At 37.3% G+C, this 14,302-nt stretch overlaps 5 protein-coding genes across 5 annotated transcripts in view; 1 reads left to right on the forward strand and 4 right to left on the reverse strand.

Annotated features, from left to right (window-relative positions):
* Positions 1 to 1,138: 1,138 nt before the first annotated feature.
* CBG09617 lies at positions 1,139 to 1,700 on the forward strand (the record flags this gene model as incomplete). The annotated part of the gene is made up of 3 exons (XM_002637069.1): positions 1,139 to 1,180; positions 1,271 to 1,423; positions 1,671 to 1,700. 3 exons carry the CDS (start codon positions 1,139 to 1,141, stop codon positions 1,698 to 1,700), a joined length of 225 nt encoding a protein of 74 aa, XP_002637115.1.
* A 5,892-nt stretch (positions 1,701 to 7,592) lies between these two features.
* CBG27075 lies at positions 7,593 to 8,050 on the reverse strand (the record flags this gene model as incomplete). Its single annotated transcript, XM_045237619.1, has 2 exons — positions 7,593 to 7,871; positions 7,916 to 8,050. 2 exons carry the CDS (start codon positions 8,048 to 8,050, stop codon positions 7,593 to 7,595), a joined length of 414 nt encoding a protein of 137 aa, XP_045098894.1.
* Positions 8,051 to 9,389: 1,339 nt separating this feature from the next.
* CBG27076 lies at positions 9,390 to 10,810 on the reverse strand (the record flags this gene model as incomplete). Its single annotated transcript, XM_045237620.1, has 7 exons — positions 9,390 to 9,515; positions 9,561 to 9,716; positions 9,895 to 10,032; positions 10,079 to 10,241; positions 10,295 to 10,520; positions 10,565 to 10,656; positions 10,704 to 10,810. The coding sequence occupies 7 exons, from the start codon at positions 10,808 to 10,810 to the stop codon at positions 9,390 to 9,392; spliced, it is 1,008 nt and encodes a 335-aa protein (XP_045098895.1).
* Positions 10,811 to 12,358: 1,548 nt separating this feature from the next.
* Positions 12,359 to 13,762, reverse strand: CBG09614 (the record flags this gene model as incomplete). The annotated part of the gene is made up of 5 exons (XM_045237621.1): positions 12,359 to 12,523; positions 12,576 to 12,836; positions 12,882 to 13,034; positions 13,081 to 13,570; positions 13,620 to 13,762. The coding sequence occupies 5 exons, from the start codon at positions 13,760 to 13,762 to the stop codon at positions 12,359 to 12,361; spliced, it is 1,212 nt and encodes a 403-aa protein (XP_045094002.1).
* Positions 13,763 to 14,270: 508 nt separating this feature from the next.
* Cbr-col-12.2 overlaps positions 14,271 to 14,302 on the reverse strand; it is a gene marked incomplete at both ends in the record, with an annotated part of 982 nt that continues 950 nt past the window's right edge. The window contains one exon of the mRNA XM_002637067.1: positions 14,271 to 14,302. This exon is cut by the window's right edge and continues 685 nt beyond it. Coding sequence (XP_002637113.1) covers positions 14,271 to 14,302 — 32 coding nt within the window.

Raw genomic sequence — 14,302 nt, forward strand, 5'->3', positions numbered from 1 at the left:
CGTGGCAAATTTTCCGGATTTTTTTCAATTTCATGTCCGGCAGGTAAAAAACGTAAAAAACCACTGTCGGCGACTTGAAAAAACGCTGTCAGGTGCCGCTGAAAATCCTAGTCACCCGGCGGCACTTTTTTTTTGAATTTTCTTCCTTTTCAACGCCGTTTATCGGAAATTTCGGATTTTTTTTTGAATTTTCTCGCAATAATATTCGGAAAATAGATAAATTTTAACACATTTTAATGCAAAAAATTTTTGGTCGGAGTCCCCCTTTAATTGTTTTTTTCTCAATTCTATTTCATTTCCTTTTGTGAGAAAAATCCTAAAATAAAATTACAGAGAAAAATCCTAAAATAAAATTACAGAGAAAAATCCTAAAATAAAATTTCCCAGTGATGACGTCATCAATCCATGGCCGTGGCCGAGCTGCGAGGTTTTCTCTTCCATGGGAAATTTCGCAAAATTCACAGCTTTTTGCAAATCCCATTTTTCTCCGTTTGTCTTCGTTTTTCATAGTTTTTGCTCAAATTTTCGTGGTAATTAATCGAAAAAAATTAATTTCGTAATTTTTGTAGTGTTTTATTGCTCAGTTCGAACAATTTTCGAAAGAAAATAGCTCATTTTAGGCCAATTTTTGAGATTTTTGAATTTTTGTTGGAAAATCACTGAATTGTGATTGTTTCCTTCATTCAATAATCTAGAAAATTATGAAAAAAATGAGAACATTTCAATTACCACAAAACTTGAGGAAAATTGAAAAATTGGGAAAAAAACCGGAAAATTGGGCAAAAGCGAAGGAATATTGAAAACAAAAGGAAATGAAATAGAATTGAGAAAAAACAATTAAGAAAAATTGGTAGTGAAGGAAGTATGGACTGGGTTTTAAAACCTAAATTGAACATTAAACACGTGGGTTCAGGCGAGGGGGTCAGAAAGCGCGCCCCAGTAATTTTTTCAAAAATTCTCAATTGGCTGCTGAGAGTTCGTTGACTGACAATCATACTTTAATGCATTAGGCCGAGAAGACGAATATTTTTTTTTTCAATATTTTTCGATGTTTTCTTTTGTTTTCGCTCGTTTTTTCTCGTTTTTCCCCTTTTTTCAGTGAAAATTAGTTGAAAAAAGTTTCAACTTATTTATTAAGATGAGAAGTCCAATGCAACCGCCTCGTGCAGTGATGAGTCAAGTGAGCGAATGGAAGAAAGCTCGATTTTCGACGTTTTTTTGAGGTGAGTAACTGAAATATGTAATGTTCCAATATTTATTGATTTTCTAGGCTCCAGCCTTCGCTCCGTCAGCTCGCCCAGAAGTACAACTGCGACAAGTAGATATGGAGAAAGTGCTACGATCGTTTCCCACCACATGCCAGCAACTGCAGAAAAAAGAAGTGCGGACACTCGAACGATCTTCGCATCAAGAAGAAGTTGAAGTAATCTTCATTAGCCTTCGTCCATCGGTTGCCGAAGACTGTCCGTCTCTACGCTAACATGATGCAGTACTTCCAGTACAGTAGAAGCTATTATAACCCTGACATAACATTTAGATAAAATTTGTAGGAATACTATCTCATATATATTTCGGATGTCATGTCCTTAGGTGATATTAAATGCATTGAGGTTCTTCCATAATTATTAATTCTTTATTAGAGGTTATTCAATAATTCGTTCTATTTTCAGAGCAACCAGAATCCGGCATCCGAAGTATGATTGTCAGTCAACGAACTCTCAGCAGCCAATTGAGAATTTTTGAAAAAATTACTGGGGCGCGCTTTCTGACCCCCTCGCCTGAACCCACGTGATTAAAATTAAAAAGAACAACCAAAAGACAATGAGAAGTGAAAATTTTCTGCCGTAATTTTTGAAAATTCAGAAATATTGAGATTCTGAAGTTCTGAAATTCTGAGGTTTTGAGGTCCTGAAATTCTGAGATTCTGAAATTAGGAAGTTCTCAGATTCTCAGTTTCTGAAGTTTCGAAATTCTCAGATTCCGAAATACTGAAATTCCAAAGTTCTGAAATTCTAAGAATTCTGAGATTTTCAAGCTCTGAAATGCAGGAATCAAGAAACTCCTTCAAAAAAACTGTACCCACAAATCACAAGCGTTGTACCCCTAAATGAAATGGGTTGTACCCCAGAATCATTGGTAGTTTTCACCCCCGAATTTTTGTACCTACGAATTTTGTACCCTCGAATCACTAATTTTGTACCCCTAAATCAGTTGTACCCCCTTGTACCCTCCAAATTTTTTGCCAACTATAGGCTTAGGCCGAAAGCCTTGTTTCTTTTGGTAGTATGGGAGACTCAGTGGTAAAAAGTAGTATAAGAGACCTTGGTAGTAAAAGAGACTTGGTAGTATGAGAGACACATTGAAAAAAAGTAGTATAAGAGACAGTGGTAGTAAAAGAGACTCGGTAGTATGAAAGAAAGGTAGTATAAGAGATAGTTGTATAAGAGAATTTGCCGAAAATTTAGAAAGGAAGCAACGACTGCACGCTGGTGGATTTCGCCCATTTGCGCCCATATCTTCTGAAAAGTGACCGTCAGATATATGAAACTTGGTAAATTTCACGATGAAACTGTCTGAGTCCAATACCCTAAAACTGAAAAATTTATTACCGTAAAACCTCTAATAGAACGACACCCGGATCGTTCACTTTGAGCCTATATATCTCACTTCTTTTAAAAGATATCAAAAAGTGGTTAACTAGTAAAATGTTTATCAGGATATCAGCAACATTTTACTAGTTAGCCACTTTTTGATATTTTTCACAGAAAATGAGATAAATAGGCTCAAAGTGGACGATCCGGGTGTCGTTCTATTAGAGGTTTTACGGTAGTTTCAAGCAAGGCTGTGCGAAAATCGGCCGCGGCTGAGGCCGTGGGTATTTTGTCGTGGACCAATCCGAACGTTTTTCTGAAAATAAGCTCCGCTACCCAGGTACTACTAGGGCCGATAGGCCGCCGTACCCTACCTATCTCAGAAGTATCCTTTTTTGAGGTGCTGCGGCCGTTCTGGCACAGCCTTGGTTTCCAGTTTGAGGAGAAAACGATTCATTCTTGTGCCACGTTCAACTCCGGAAAATTGAGTTTGAACCACATTTGGGTGTCTTCTTTGACACTGTAAATTGAAGCTCGGACTCGTCGGAACTACATCAATTTTTTTTACGTAGGATTCAGGTTGATGCAAAATATTGATCACTTAGATTTGTTGATAGAAGATTTGGTTCGGAAACTGAGGAAAACAAGAGAATTTTCGCCAGATTTTGAGATTTTTCCGGAATTAGTGTCCTCATACTTGAGAATCTTGGAGCTAAAATGAGTTGATGTGGACGACCTGGCCGAAGTGCTCGGAATGGCCTAGATGGTATCTGAGCAACATAATGAAATGTCTAAAAACTCAGTACAGACCTGGACATGGTTAACCCAATGACCATCTGATTCCATTCCTGCGGTGCCTACTGGGATCAGTACTGAACCTCTTAACACATCAAAATGAAACAGGGATACAACCTAGACATACTGAAAAACTTAGAGACTAGAAGCTAAAATGGCCGAACTGGCCGGAATGAACTAGATGGTATCAGAGCATCATAATGAAATGTCTAAAAACTCAGTACAGACCTGGACGTGGTTAACCCAATGACCATCTGATTCCAGATGGCCAGATCCCGCGGTGCCTACTGGGATCAGTACTGAATCTTCAAACACATCAAAATGAAACAGGGATACAACCTAGACATACTGAATACTTTAGAGACTAGAAACTAAAATGGACGAAATGGCCGAAGTGGCTGAAATGATCCGATCATCCACTTTGATTTGCTTTCCAACAAGAATCTTCGAAGTGCAGGAAGGCTCTGGAAATTTTGACAATTGTGGAAGACGCGCTCTAATGAAGACATCTATTTTACCTTATGCTTCATCGTCACAGAAAAACAGAACGTCGACCAATCTTCCAGAGAGGTGGGGGGATTTCCAGAAAAGAGGCAGGAGTAGGGGAGGGGACGGGAGGAGAGGAGAGGAGAGGGGAGTAGACTGCTCCCAAAGTTGGAACTGACAGTTCCTCTTATCTGAGATCTGCTCATCGACATATTGGTTAAGGTTAGTAGAGCAGGTTATGGTGATAAGGTCAGGTCAGGTCAGGTCATTCCATGGAAAAATAAACGTTTAGAATACGCCGTGATTTGGAAGTACACACAGATAGAATTTTTGATTTCGGGAAAATATATTTTTTTAATCAATTGATCTATTTTTATAGTGACGTCAAATATATATGTTAATGTAAACCATGAAGACAATTTTACGATTTTAAAGAAGTTAACCTAATAATATTAGAACCTAAACTAAACCCCTCGGAAATATTGAACCTAGTGTAAATCGTGTCAAATCTACATTAATCTTCAATTTTTGAAATTTTTGAAAATTTCTCTCAAAACTACAGTATTTAATCCAATTTTAAAAGTGTTCAAATTTCCTCTGAAAGCTACAGTACTCTTACAATTAGTTTCAAAAGTTTTCGAACTTCCTCTCAAAACTATTAGGTTGGCAACTAAGTCTTTGTGCACTTTTGTTTTCCTATTTTCTCTTAACTGAGCTAGAACAGTAACATGTGTGTAACAGGATATGGTATATAAGATGATAAGGTTGTTCACAATAACCATCATTTGCCCTGCTCTCATTCCGCTTGCAAACGGGATTCCTCTTATATTGGGTGAAATTTCTGTATATTGTTTACATCTATTTCTTACCTGAAAGCATTCGATATTCATCACCACCTGGTGGAAGTTTGCAAAGATCATGTCCGTTATAAATTGCGTTGGCAAATTCAAGAACCAGGACTTTCAATGAAAGATGAAAGTTGTCCCGGGCGACCAGTTCTTTAAGATTTAGACTAGCTGAGAGATCTAGTAGGACGGGACCCTTTCCAATCTACCCGTGAAATGTATCACTTTAGGGATAACCCATACCACTATTGAAAATGGATTGTTAAAGTTGGGAAAGAACAAAAAACTTGGACGGCGGATACCTCACCCTTTCGACCAGTTTTGATGTTCAGCGGCGAGTGGACATGAGCATGCAACTTCTTACTCTACTCGGGAACTTTAAGCGGCTGAATTATATTATCACCTTAGATAAGAAAAGGGTCATATATACTAACCATCACAGAAAACCCCAATGTCTTGACTTCGTTAAACAGCCAGTAGACGTCATCAAACAGGAATTTCACCCAAAAACAGTGGGTATCAAAAGGGGCATCCCCTTCGAAAGCGGAATGAGAGCAGGGCAAATGATGGTTGATGTGAACAACCTTATCATCTTGTATACCATATCCGGTTACACACATATTATTGTTCTAGCTCAGTTAAGAGAAAATAGGAAAACAAAAGTGCACAAAAACTTAGTTGCCAACCTAATACAATAATCTTCAATTTTAGAAGTATTCAAGTTTTCAAAAAGTTTTCGAATATTCTCTCAAATCTACAGGAAAATTCAACTTTGAAAACTTTCAGGTGTTAACTCTTCTCTCTTTTCTCTCTCGAAACTACAGTAGTCTTCTTTATTTGATTTTTTTTATTTTTCTCCCAAAACTACAGTAATCTGCGGTTTCCAAATTTTTGAAAATTTGTCTCAAACCAACAGTAATCTTCACTTCATTTTTAGAAAGTATTCACTGTGTTTATAAACCCGAAGATGGGCACACTTTATTATAAAACTATTGATATTTTTCAGAATGATTGAAACTAAAATAGTACAGTCCAGGTGAGATTGATCCGAAGCCATCGTGAGTAGTTACATTTCCGAATTTTCTAGAAGAAGTTGGATCGATTTTTGAGAAGTGCTGAATCATTTTTGTTTTTGAAACTCTTCGAAAAAAATTCACCCTAAATGTTCCATAAATAGCGATGCCGTCTGGGAGAGTTCCGTCTGGGAAGATCCAGTTATTCCTTTCGGTCGACCGGTTGTCTTTACACATGTTTCAACACGATTCACCGAACACGAGGCATTATCACAGGGTAACGGCTGCGCATGGTATATGCGTTGGCGCGGCGCCCGATATGGACGACATAGGTACACCGTTTGCGCGTAAATAGTACGCTATATGCGCGCATGCGCCATCGAGACATATTTCATCTACAATTTCAGGTCGTATTGGCGATGGATATCTCTTATATAGATTAATTCATCTAACTATAGTTGTAATAAGATGTGATTTTGTTCAGATCTTCCAATATCGTTCATTTTCCCTTTCAGATTTCACAGAGTGACCATTTTTCCATTTTTCAGAATTTTCTCACAGCAAGAAAAATTATGGCAGGAAGTTAAAAATATCTGGATGATATAACATAATAAATTTTTCCTTCAAAATTGCGATATAGAAAACTTGAAAAAAATTCAACAAAGTCTTGAAATTGGCATTAATTCGCATAATTTTGTTTTCGAAATAATTTTGTGTTTCTCGGATTTTTTCCTACTTTTACTTTGTAATAATCGGAAAACTTACCAACCAACCTGTATTTCACCTGAAAAATATATTATTCCGCTTATTCCGAAGTAAAACAGAAAAGTCCTTATTTCAAGAAAAACAGGATTTTGAAAAAATTTTACCTATTTCTTTACTAAAAGTTTTATTTTCGTTAGCCATAATTTTTACATGTGAATTTTTACATGTGTTTTACAGTGAGAAGTTCTTTGAAAGCAGGAAATATGATCAATATGATCGAAAAATTGATCAAGATCGGCGGTGAAAAATTTTGCTAAACAACGCGCACTAGCGTAATATCGGAGTTGGTGGGTTGTCGTTTTCATGGGAAAAGCGTGCCCACCGGCGACCAGTCGTGCCCAGCGACGAAGCATATAGCGCGCACGCGCTACCCACGGAATTATTATGGGTGCACATAGCATCCTATATGCGCGCCTAGACATATACCATGCGCAGCCGTTACCCTGTGCAGGTTCACAAAGAGTTTCATTAAATTTGTTCTGAAAAATTGTGTTTTTTTTTAATTTTCAATTTTTACACCGTACCTCTTGACAATTATGCAAGTTTACTTTGAATGTATTACCCTTTTCGTCTTCAACCATCCATATCGGACTAAGATCATAGAACTCATAGGTTGCATTTTTGATCTCGCCCATATCTTCGCATTTCCAAATTAAAAGAGTTTCTGGTACCAAAACGCGAGCTTTGATTTCAATTGTTCTATTATCGATACACTTTGCATTGGGAAATGTCGAAACGTCGCTCAAAGTCTTGTGAGACCGAACCTATTGGAACCATTGAAAATGTATGAAAATGGTTTATACACAGAGCCAAATCCGTATCCATGATTCTATTTCTATCAATTATTCTGATGAAGAGTGTTGTCGATGTTCTCCATGTTGGCTCTAAATCATAAGCAATGAATTTATTCCTATTGTTTGCTTCATTTTGCCATCGTCCACTTCACTTATATAAACAATGTATTTTTAAAAAACATTTATTCCTCATTACAAAAATTGTCGTATGACAGATTAAACAAACTATTAGAAGTGTACAGTAATTCTTTGTTCATAGCTACAGTTCCGTGTAACTGAAATAGTACAATCCAGGATGGATAGTTATATAATCGGTAGCAGTTCGATGCTCGTGTAAATCAAGTATCTTCTGAAAATCACACTCGTTTTTGGAAAAAATAATGCAATGAACGTTCCGTAAACTGTTCCGTAAACCTTGAACGTTCCGTAAACTGCAACACCGCCGGATAGTTGTCTAACGAATGAAGTGCTTTTAGCGTTGAGATATTTTTCAATTGTTCTCTTTGTACAGTTCTTAATAGAGTGAACAGAACATTTTTCAGGCTTTATAGCCGTTTTTGGGAATACAAGAAAATCAGAACCCTGGAATTTCAGGTTTGAAAGGTATAATCGGAACTCAAAATCACCGTTTGGCCCAATGTTCCATCAATACTGTAAGTTTGATTGTTGATTTGATACATCCAAGATGGAGATATGTCATAAAATTGATAAGTATCATTGTAATCTTCTCCAATATCTTCACATTTGGAAACGATGTGCATATCCACTGAATTGACGGAAATGCGTAAATTGATTTTATCGTTGTTACAACCGATAGAGAAAGAAGAAGGGCTACTAAACTTCAAAATTGAACTGACAGCTTCGATTAGCAATGATCCATTTTTAACCTTAAATTTTTCGTTTCAAATTTTAATCACAAAGACGTATACCCGTGTGCTATCCTTTACAAATTCCATTCTGAAATTGCTCTGTTTCCATGCATTTTGTAGTTTTTGATTCTGTAGATCATACAAACTGAAATTCTAATTGGACATTCATTACTGTTACTGTCAAAATACCGCTTAGTCTCATTATTAAATCCTGGTTTGCTTTATTCATTCAGTCGCATTCTAGATGACAGAGGTGTATATTCTGGAATGAATAATAAATAGTTTGGCAAAACATTGTCGCATTTTCCCAAGAACTGTTACCACATGTTAGGTTAATAAGTTTCTCCCAATCAGTTATATTCAAACCGGGATTTCTCAATTCTTTTGGCTCACTCATCCAGTGATCCCCATTTAGGACACTGCAAAAAGATTCAAACTTGAAAATCCGATTAATTTAAAACCTACTAAACAGTTTTAGAGGTTGCACATGATTTTCGTATTTCTTCAAGTATCTCGCTATTGGTGAAAGTAAACATGAGTAAAATTAGAGTAGTCTTCATTCAGTAAGGCGACAACAAGACGAAACAAATTTTATCAATTTGGTTTTCAAATTTTTCGTTATCAGTGAGGTTACGAAGGTGTCTTCAGTTTAAACAAACGGAACTTTGATGGCTGTTAACTTTTTTTCAAGTTACTATCTTGCTCATTACTATTTTTCAGATACAAAAAATCGGAGCGGGGGGAGAGAGACGCCGGTGGCCGTTGCCGAAGGTCCCTCAGCGACAGCTACCGTAACCTAAAAATATTCTTACCGTGTTTTCTCTAATAGAGGCCCATGGGCTTCTATAGAGGCCCAAAGGCGCATGGGAGAAAATAGCCGAGCCCGGCCGCGGCCTCTAAATTCGCCATTTTGCATAGCTTTGGTTACGATCGTTGTCGTTGTGAGACTTTTGGCCACAACCGTTTCTCTTCTACATACAGCTCCAATTTTGTACCACAATAATAATTATAGTGAAATGAGGACCCGAAAAGAGTATATTCACCTCTAGTTGGTTTCAACACAATTCATTTTAAACAATGTCTGGATCGAGAACTTAGAACAACTACATATAATGGATAATTTATTTTCAATATTCAACAGAAAAACACACAGTAATCAACATTTGATTTTTTTAAACGTTCAGAATGGCAAGGAGAACAGAAAAGAAGAAAAGAGCCGCAAATTCATTTGTTATACATAAAAATGCAGATCGTTTCCAATCCAAATTTCGTCGCCTTCAGAAATTCGAAAATATTCCAATTCATGGGGATAAACCCTGAACTTCATTGTGCGGTTGTGTCTTCTTAATGTTAGAACCTGAAGTTGAACATTTTTGTTTTCATCTGATAAAGATTAGCTAACGTTTGAATTCCCGTAATAGACGACTCCGGATGGAAGAATACGGCTGACGTTACTTGAAGCGTCCACGGGTTGTTTTGATTTTTTACATTTCTGGACAAACTCAGCTGCACATGCCTCCATTTTTAATGCAGTTTCAGGACACACTGTTGGATGATTCTGAAAAGTTTTAAATTATTAAAATCAGTTGGATTCAATTATCACTCACGGAGCTACACAATGAAGAGTTAACAGCATACGGTATATTGTTCCGTTCAATTAAAAACTCGTCCGGAAGTTCATGATACTCGTATGATTTGACTCCCTCTGGGCTGTGCACAACTTTCCCGATATCGGCACATCGTCTTGCTTTCACCCATGTATTTTGGTCTACTTCTACACGAAACCGAATACGATACGTATCTGTGAAATCGTCTTTGATACACTCTACATCAGAAGCTCTCAATTTTGAACCATCAACCATTTTGCTGATAATCTGAAAACAGAAAAAAACCTTGAATTTTCATTATTGTAATTCTAACCGTTTGAACTTGTTCATCTTGCAGGATGTACCCTTGAATCTCGTTGTTATCTAACAGATTAATGAGATTTCTCCTGAAAATCTGGATCTCCTTTCGCTTCGGTTGTTCCCGGTCTCTTCTTTCGACCAACTCTTCACTGGAATCCATTTCGTATTTTCTGTTCCTGAAAACGATTTCAGAAAATCCTCTTCAATGTTTCTTTTATTAATAACTCACAACTTCACGACAGCTCCCAGAATTCCCGATGCGAAATCCGAACTGGCAAATTTTACTCCTGCTCCAATTGCTTTGGAGCCGTACTTCCCCACTTTTTTTCCTACACTTGCGGCTCTTAGAGAGTACTTTAGGGCTGGCTTCCCTACTTTTTTCGCTGTTTCTGCGAATGCCCTCCAAACTACACTTGCAGATCGTTTTGTCCGAAACGAATCTGACTCGGCAAGATCTGAAAATATTATTATGAGAAACTGGATTCAGTTTGTATCTTACTTTCACATTCCTCTTGAACAACATTCGAACGAAATGAATCATGATAATTCAAATAAATGAATTTACTTAGGACAGGTGTTCCCGATGGTATCCTGAAAATTGCATTATGACTCAGACTAAGAGCTCTTCCGAAACTCACACTATTTTCTTCACTTTGCATGATTTCCTAGCTTCATTCAGTTGCTCACTTGTTGCACAGGAGGTGAAGAAAACAACGAGTAGAGTAATCAAATTTAGACTGCACATGACTGTTCCGATTCAACTATCATATCAATATGCATCACTATTTTATAGTAACGTAGAACTACTTATCGTATTGTACTGAAACTAAAACAAACAAGTTTCGGATTGGCATCAATGTACTAACAAAGAGAATAATGAAATGAGTCAGAAATCAACAAGCAGTCACAAGTTAAAGAAGTTTTCATCTGTAGGATGCGTTTGCTTCCGACGGTCAATGCCTGAATGACTCAGATGAGCAATGGAATTGCTATTGGAAGTGGAAATGGAGCCGTTTTCGATAGTATCAATATTATTCACTATGATAAACATTGAAAATAAAGCTCAAAAATGTAGGTATTATTCTGGAGATACTTCCCTGGCGTTGCTCGCAACTTCTGGTTGGAGGCTGGTCAGTTTCTGGATAAGAATGCTACTAAAGCAGGCCAAACTCCGACAAACCCATGAGAAGGTTCCGACCTAGTAGTATCTCAATTTTTTGTTTGCCAACAACCCTGTTTGGTCTACTCGGAAGGACTCAATTTTTTTCCGATCATAATCGGGCCATGGCCCGCTATAGAGCAATTTTTGAAGCAAGTTCTAGAATCTGGCCGATGTCCGTCCGAACCCCCTCAAATTCTGAATAGAAGTTACAAGCCGACCGTCCAGTTGTGTAGGTAATTCATTCAATCCATGACAAGTAGTATTTCCTATTTCAAAAGTATTTCCTATTCCAACTTCCAACCAAAATTGAACCATGACTCGCTATAGAGCCGCTCTTGGGCAAGTTCCGACCACAACCTGGTCAATTTCCGTCCAAAAGCAGAACCGTCCTCAACCTTTGCTGTATATTTTGTCAAACAGATGCAGACCATAATCTGATAGTGAGCTAATCACATTTGATAACTTCGAGAAAAATCCATTCATAGAAGTTTCCTGAAAGTCCTGTCGTTCATGAATACTTCTCTTCATACTGATAGTTTTGTTATAGATCGTTTTTTCAAGCTACTTTCCTTTTCTATCTTCTTTTTTATAACGAGAATAAGTTTTCAAAGTTGAAACAATTTTATTTACAGTCTCAAATAAATCAAAAACAATCCAATGGAGCTGAACAGCAATAAATAGTTGTCGAATTGGGATGATCCACCGATAGTCACTAGCTTGATTCCTGTCTCATCAACCAAGTACTTCTTCATTTCCTCAGATGTTAAGTTTGTTTGAAAACGGACGGCTAAAAGTTTATTGAGAAGGAATTTGTAAACGGAAGATTTAGTTACCATCCGAGCAGACATCAGAAATTAGAATGAGCAAGAGAATAACGAATGCAGGGCTCATTTTTAAAAATGAGCAAAAAAATGAAGGAAATGCAGGCTTTATTCAAAAAAAGCAGGAATCAAAAGAGGAGATAACAGAGAAAGAAAGAAAGCAATTTTTGGACGGAATGATAAAAAACTAATGATGACAGGGTTGTTGGCAAACAATTTCAGATGTTAAAGCAGTACTTGTACTATAGCTGCTTTTTGACTAGATAGCGAATTGTACTTAAAATAAACAAAAAAATTAGGAATATTATTTTTAAAATTGAACTTGACGAATGACAGTCACATTTGAGTGAGTGTCCTGCTTCAATGTTTCCTTTCCGATCATAATGGTTTCATTGGTTTGAGGAATAATGTGGTAGAGTGTTCGTGGTTTCACCAACCAGAGATCCTGTAACTCATTCTTCTCCATTAATATTTGCTGAAAAGGGTTAGTGTTAGTACAAGCCATGCATCACACAACAATAAAACACCTTAAAATCTCCATAGACTGCAAATCCTTGTTGCAATTCTCTCGAAAAGTTCCCAAGTTCCTCTTTCTTTAAATTGCAGTGTTGCAGTTTCTCCTTTGAGCAATCCGTTGGTCGAATGGAATCGAATGGGCAAAACGTGAACGAATCGGAAACGCATTTTTCGAGGTCCACTTTGAACACATGACCGTTTCGTTTGAATGTTGCGGTCGGAATCTCGTAGAACTGATAAGAGTTCTGCGTTATTGTGCCGATGTCATCGCACTGAAAAAATAAGTTCGAGGAAATGAGGAATTGACTCTTCCTCACCTTTTCGATCGTTAAGCGTTCAACCTTTGGAATTCTCAGTTTGAAGTAGAGCACAGCCTGAGAATCTCTGTGAAATGGATGACACTCAACACTCGATACTCTAACAGATGACAAAAGTCCTGGATTTTCCACTGGAATACGTTTCTTGATCTTCTGAAGAACTAAAAATTACTTTTTTAATTGCTAGACTTTAACTTACGTCGAGGATTTTAGGATGGTTGAGGATCATTTCGGAGGTTTCATTTTGATGAATCAAGAGCTGGAGACTTGTTCTGAATGTGTGCTCCAGAATCACATTGACGTGGTCATCATTCTCCTCTCTGAGAACATCTTCCAAGTTTTCCCATACTTCTCGGAAGAATTTTCCGATTCCAGCAAACTTGACTTTTCCAGTTGATGGCTTAATATGATTGAGCTTCGACACGACTTTTTCAATACCTCTCAATAGTTCTGGTTTCAGCATCTTCTTGCTTTTTTGGTAAAAGTGAATGAAGTATTTACTAAGACGGTAAATTCCCCGAGCAAAAGGCGAGCGTTTATCTCGTCGGCTCAATGAAGGAGTCTCTTTATCTATGAGTCCACATTCCTCTTTCAAAATTTTGGTGACTGGGATATGGTTGAAATTCAATCCAGAGTCGAAAAAGAGCTCAATGGGTTCATCATAAAAGTCTTTTTCAACAGGAATGTATCTGAAAGTTAGAAAAAAAGAATTATTGACCTTTATACTCTTCAACTTACGTTATCTTTTCCGATTTACATGCTTTCCGCTCTGCAGGGAGGTGAGATAAGTGTGAGCCAAACGTGAATAGGGGAAGACAGGCGAAGAGTAGAATGATTATCATAGTGAGAAGTTGAATTGTGATAGAACGGTCAGTAGACATAGACTTATATATGTTAGTGAGCCTTGTTTTTTAAAGTTCTCTTTCCTTAGTTTTAGCACACTGGCAGAATATGATAAGAGTAATAGACTGGCTAGCAGGCACAGAGAAACGCACGCACAAGCATGAGGAAGAGCTCCTCCCACTCTCCGAGAACTGCGGTTTTAGTGTGAGGAATTTTGACGAACATATTGTAAAGGTCATTGTGACGTCTATGAGAAGATCTGAGAAAAACCCCTGAACAACATTGCTCACTGAAAGGTTGTTAATCGATGAAAATTTTGAGGAAAAAGAAAAAGAAAATTCAAACTCGAAATTTTTTGAGTGGTACTAGGCAAACGCCATCGTCTCTTTATAGTATTGTGTATATTTCATAACTCGGATGATCTCCGATTTTCACATTAAAAAATAGAGAGGAATGATTTTATGTACTGTATTCTACAGAGTGTCAGTATTATAACTGACATGGTAAAGCAAACCAAACGAAAGACACAAAAAGAGATTTTCGAAATTAATATCCTGGAGCGGTACGTGGTGGTGGGC

This window comes from Caenorhabditis briggsae (genome assembly GCF_000004555.2).
Source record: "Caenorhabditis briggsae complete genome, chrV, whole genome shotgun sequence".
Taxonomy (NCBI): domain Eukaryota; kingdom Metazoa; phylum Nematoda; class Chromadorea; order Rhabditida; family Rhabditidae; genus Caenorhabditis; species Caenorhabditis briggsae.